Source organism: Echinops telfairi, unplaced genomic scaffold (assembly GCF_000313985.2).
Source record: "Echinops telfairi isolate 266 unplaced genomic scaffold, ASM31398v2 ScPeMD7_5592;HRSCAF=6446, whole genome shotgun sequence".
Classification (NCBI taxonomy): Eukaryota; Metazoa; Chordata; class Mammalia; order Afrosoricida; family Tenrecidae; genus Echinops; species Echinops telfairi.
The window spans coordinates 45,194,040-45,199,942 of record NW_022109491.1 but is presented as its reverse complement, the minus strand read 5'-3'; the positions used below and the strand labels follow the sequence as shown (position 1 = coordinate 45,199,942).

General features: G+C 40.7%; 1 protein-coding gene across 2 annotated transcripts in view; it reads right to left on the bottom strand.

The window, feature by feature from the left end:
- Positions 1-5,903, bottom strand: part of KAT14 (lysine acetyltransferase 14) — a 42,331-nt gene that overhangs the window by 5,621 nt on the left and 30,807 nt on the right. The window contains exons 7-10 of one of the 2 annotated variants that reach the window (XM_045295189.1): positions 5,224-5,360; positions 4,133-4,308; positions 3,848-3,894; positions 2,741-2,802 (exon numbers count right to left, since the gene is read on the bottom strand). In XM_045295189.1, the coding sequence (XP_045151124.1) occupies positions 3,890-3,894; positions 4,133-4,308; positions 5,224-5,360 (318 nt within the window). In that variant the 3' untranslated portion in view covers positions 2,741-2,802; positions 3,848-3,889. Of the gene's footprint in view, positions 1-2,611; positions 2,803-3,847; positions 3,895-4,132; positions 4,309-5,223; positions 5,361-5,903 lie in introns of those variants that run through there. The other variant, XM_004697809.2, reaches the window with a different exon arrangement.

Here is a 5,903-nt window from a genome sequence, read left to right as displayed (position 1 = left end):
TTACAAATTGGATTAGACCAGAACATGCACACTGCTAAAGATAAGAGCCCGCAACACAGGGAATCCAGGATAGATAAACCCCTCAGGGCCAAAAATGAGAGTAGAGATACCAGGAGGATTAGGGGAGGGGATGAGGAGAAAGGGGGAATCGATCACAAAGATCACCATATAATCCCCTCCCAGGGGGACGAATAATGGAAAAGTGGGTGAGGGGCGACAGAGGACGATGTAAGATATGAAAATAATACTCTGTAACTTATCAATGGTTCGTGAGGGAGGGCAGGTGTGGGAGGGAGGAGGAAGAAATGGGAAACTGCTATCGGGTTCAAGTGGGAAGAGAATGCTTTGCAAATGATGATGGTGGCATATGTGCAAATGTGCTTGACACATTGGAGGAATGTATGGATTGTGATAAAAGCTGTAAGAGCTCCCAGTAAAAGTACGAGACTACATATATATAAAATGTTCATTTTCAGAGCCAAAAAACACTTGGTTTTTAATGACAGGCATTTATTTAAATATAGAACTAGATAGGGCTCTTGAAATTTTATAATCAATGGATTCCTAAGGCCTCTATTCAAGAACTCCACTATCAAAGACCAATGTTTTCTGTATCCAAAGGCATTTTTAAGACAAGAGAAAACAATTAGTATACCAAAACTAGAGTGCATAGAGCAAATATGGTGAGTTGATTTTAAAACCCATAACCTCCAATTCAATTCTGACTTACAGTGACCCTGCAGGGCAGAGAACTGCTCCTTAGGGCTTCTGAGATGTAAGTTTTTATGGAGCAGAGCAGGTGGTAGGCTTGAACCACTGACCTTGTGGTTAGTAAGCTATAGCTTAATCTGCTGTGTCTCCAGGACTCCTGGGGAGACACTTGTGCTCTTTAAATTGCAAATATACACACTCCAACAATGACCACTTTGAAGTTCAGCTTACAGAGGGTGTGTGGTCTGGCTGGGGCTAGGCATCCACATATAAAGATAGCGCTTTCTATCCATCAAGTGAGGACTGACTGCACCGGATCACATGCAGGTTTTCAGGATACATGTTATCAGATTATTCCTGCCTCGCCCTCGGGCCCTTTGTTCCAGAAAAGCCAAAAGTATTGCCTTTGAGCCAATTCTAACTCATAGCAACCCTTTAGGCCAAAGTGCACCTGGAAGGAGACCACCACATCTTTTCCCATGGAGCAGCTGTTGGGGTCCGATGACAATCTTTTGGGTAGCAACTAAGTGCTTTTGCCACTATGGCACCTGGGTTCACTGGCCCTTACCAGTGAAGAAAAAGGCAGAAAGCCCTCTAAGTTCTCTAGCACAATAGGGTAAAGGTCAATTCTGTGGGTAAGGTGGGCCATAAGTAACTGAGAAGGCGTCAAAGGGAAACAATGCAAGGCAGCACAGCAACTGTGAAGGTCGTGACAAGCGGACATACATAAGTGCTGCTTGAGGAGTTAGAAGAAAGCAGTTTCTACTAGGAAGATAGTTCTCATGGTTCCTGCGAACATATGAGAAATACTGAATGCTAAAGAGGAGCCCTGGTAGGGTAGTGGTTACAGGTTGGGCTGCTAACCACAGGTTAGCAGTCCAAAACCTCCAACTGCGTCGAGGGAGGAAAAATGAGGCTTTCTGCTGCTATGAACAGATAGTCTCGGGAACTCAGAAACAGAGGCAGCTCTACTCTGCCCTATAGGACAGCGATGAGCCAGAACTGAGTGGATGGCAGTGGGTTTTTCATTTAAAAGGGAGCCCTACGGGTGCAGTGAATTAAGCACTGACTTCAAACCTACCCGCCTCTGCAGGAGACAGATGAGGTAGTCTGCTTCTCACTAATATCCTTAGAAACTACTCTGTCCCACAGAATCACTGTGAATCAGAATCCATTAGACACCGGAGGGTTTGGTTTCAATTAAAAATTGGAAAAACATCAAACTTATCATCTTTATCCTCTTTATAAAACAATCTTGCCACGTTAACACATACCAAATGGTTTCTAAATGAAAGCTATCAAATAATTTTGGAAATAAAGATTGTGTTTTTCTGATGCTAATTATAAAAATATGGTATTTTTTTCTTCAAAGGTGGTAAGCTAATATCAAAGGATGACTGTCCTTAGATTCTAAAATCCAGTCAGAAGGTTCATACCAACTTGTACGGTGATAGCAGCATTTAAAAATTAGCAGCAACAGAATATGGACTTATCGATAGGTTTTTGCTAAGATGTTTAACAACTGAAAACCATGTGGCTCCATTTTCACTTCGCAGAGCTGAGACAGTGAAGTCTCGAAGGCACAGGTATGACATGTTAAAGCACAGTGCTTTAGGCTAAGAGTTCGGGGTTTCCTTCTTTTACTCACTCCACGCATTCACAAACAGGCTTCCTTGACACTTTGTTCTGAACTGTTAAGTAACCTTATCTTAGAGGGTTGGGAAACTTTTGTCTCTGCGTTGAATAACCTCCTGAATAATGACTGGCTTCCATTTTCACTAGAGTTTAGGGAAGCCCATCCCACTGGATCTTCTTGGGAGGGACCAGGTAAACTCACAGCTCCCCCAAGCCCTCTAGGGAGCCCAGACACATGCTGAAATCGTGAGCCCAAACAACTGACCTGAATCAGATGATAAATCATGAAAGTTGCAATGCCTGCTCTTCTCCATTCCGGATGTACAAACAGAAATGAAATGTAAGCTTCGTTATATTTCACATCAGGGACCATGAAGCCAAAGGCAATGATGACTTTTTTATAAAGGACAACCACACTAAAGTCTGGATACTGCAGGCACTCAGACAAGTCGATGCCTAAAGAAAGGAAACCACCACAGATTCAAACTACAGTGCCTTTTGGAATGAATGCCCACCAAGTTCTTTAGTCTGTATATACCGATATACCTACATGCTACAAAAGCCCAAACATGTGGATGAAGATATTACCATAGATACTACACACTGGGATCACACCATTAAAATGAACTTTAGAAAATAGAACAATTAACATAGTCCTTTCAAGCACAAATGTTAAGAGAGGATAGCAAGGGTAGGCAGTAGAGAGGCCAGAGGTTCAGAATGGGACACATCTGAGTTTACAGTCAGCCTCCACTACCATGTGTACATTTTTAAGTGTCTCAGGAACTCAGCTTCTGCATCATGGAAGACGAAGCCTCAGAGAGTTATATCATGTGTTCAGAGCACTGTGTGCTTTACCCAGATATATACAATTTATATGCTCTTTTGTACAAGTTCCACATTTCATAGGAATTTACATTTGAAAAAGAAAATTCCATGAATAATGAACAGAAGACACTCAGTACAAAGGCAAGAAGTAGAAGACAATCCCAAAATATTCCTTTCAGTCAAAAGAAAGAACACAATTCTGCCACCACATGTGCTCTATAATTATCGGCCAACAAAGAAGACACAGAATTAAACATGATGAAAGCTTATTTAACATATGGAGGACATGGGTTATTTCCCTTAACATGCAAACACGCACATGCACACACACTCCTTATTGTGTTTCTGACAGTATTTTCTTTTTGTTTCAAAGAAGCGTGGTACAGCAGATCCACCAAGAATGTGTTTACATTTAGCAATCTAAATGTGTTTCTTTAATTAATGACTTTGTTACTCAGAGACAATTTGTTAAGATTAATAAAATGACAAACATTGACTTTACTCTTATTCTCAAAGTCCATGGTATCCAACTTTTTGAAAACACCTTTGGCCTGTGACTAACACTCTCTAGTGAGCAGCTATATGAACAAAGCATAGAGAATCATTAGGCAAAAACCAAAACTATCCAAGCACACAAAATCTATCAGTCTGTGTTATCTTTGATAGACATTACCTGTTATCTAAACATACGTAGAAGCAAAACAGGATATATCTTTTATTCTGGAAGTAGAGACAAACAGGGAACAGAAACAAAAACACTGTTTAATACTTTAGTTGTTGGTTTCTTCTTGATTTTAGGAAAACAAGAAGTATTTATATTTTAATATTTCTACATGTTAGTAGAGACAAATCAAATGAATAAAAGTTTTAGGATTAGGTAACACACACTATGTTTAAACAAAATTAAGAGTAGAACTGTACAGAAAATTGATCTGCCTAGTTTGGGAGAGAAACATACCCGGCCAGAAAAACTCATGACACATAGAGTTTATCGTTGGGATGTGGTTTGGCTGAACATAGCAGTAATCGAGAGGTGCATCAGGCTCAGGTGTCCAGTGAGGGTCACTCCTGTGCAGGTGGGCGCGAATCTGTGACAGGAGCTGTAGTTTGGGTGGCTTTGTTTCATAGTCACGCCTCAAGTGCCACAGAAAAGAAACAAACCCAAGTCACGAAAAGTATCTGGTATTATTCCTAGCCATCTATATACATTCATTCTTTGATCTGCTTGAAATCTTAAACTTGTTTATTTCAATCCAGATGATTGCCAGCTGGATAATAGTTAAAATACTATTCTGGTATGAGAGACAAAATTCACTCTGTAAATAGTCATTAAGCCCAATTCCTCTGTACCCACTATGTATTAGGTGCTTCCGGGAGTTTAATGATCAGAGAGGAAAATCCTGCTTCCACCCAGGAAGCTCTGAGAGAGCGACACTGCTAGTATTGTCAGAGCTAGGAGGAGAGAAAAACCCAGCTCTGCTAGGGCAGGTGGGGTACAGAGATGAGGGGATATTTGAGCAGACTTGTCAATGACCTTTCAATATGGGTGCCCAGAAACAAGTTGCTGAACAAGACAATATGTTTTCTTAGACCCAGGGGTGAAATACTAGCAAGGATCCTTTAGGAAACTCAGCTTTCAATTCAACACCCAATGAGATTCATTATTAGATACACAAACCCAGGCTTCGGTATCAGTTATATGCTTGATTAATATGCTGCTTCCAACTCTCCTAGTTCTTCCTTGAAAAGAGAGCTAAATGAATACCAAGAGGCTTCAAAAAGTTCCTAGAAAAATCCCATTACTGTTTCATTTTTCCACACAATTTCTGAATCCCCCTCGTACAATGTACACTGTTTTAAATACAAATTAACTTATTCTTGCTTTTTGCTCTTCAAAGGCATAGGATGAAATTGGATACAAAGCACAGATCTTAGTCCTTGCCAGTGCCTCTAACATTTATTGATCTCAACAGGGGTGGGGAGGTGGTAGGAAAACACTAAGGTTATTCTACACTCCACAGTCGACATCACAACCCTTTCTCCATGTACCTGATATAAGGTTTTAAGATCCGAGAAGTGTAGGGGCTAATGATACTTTGGTCCACAGCCATATCTTCTGACCCCACAAGGCGATACAAAAATTTAGTGGTTTGGTGCCGAAATCCTTTCCTGTATGGCAAGGCAGTCTGTAGGAAAGAAACACTGGTTATACAAAAACACAACTATTCAGAGAACTAGTTTCATTTCCATGTAATTAATTCTTAAGAGTTTGATATATAAAAAATCAGATCTTTTTGGAAAACTCAATGCTCAGCAAACATTTTATAAGTATCTTTGTAAAGTATTGTTGTATAAAACTAGATATAAAAAAATAAGTCCAGGCCCTGCCCTGGCAAAGAAGGTCTCAGATAGCCCTAGGACCTGGGGAGGCAGTCCCTGGATGGCTCTGCATCCTAGCAAGGGAGGCCCCAACCAGCCTGTGGGCCAGTGAAAGTGCTAGTTTTTACTGTCTTCTTTTTCACTCACCTTTTTTTTTCTCTTCACCCTTTCCACATTCACCACATACATGGGGTTACTCTCCAGGATGAGTTCGCTGATTAGCAGTGAGCTTACTCTTCCTGATAAAGTCATTTCCACATTCACCACATCCATAAGGCTTCTCTCCATTATGAATTCGCTGACATTCAGTGAGCTTACTCTTCCAGGTAAAGGCTTTTCCACATTCACCA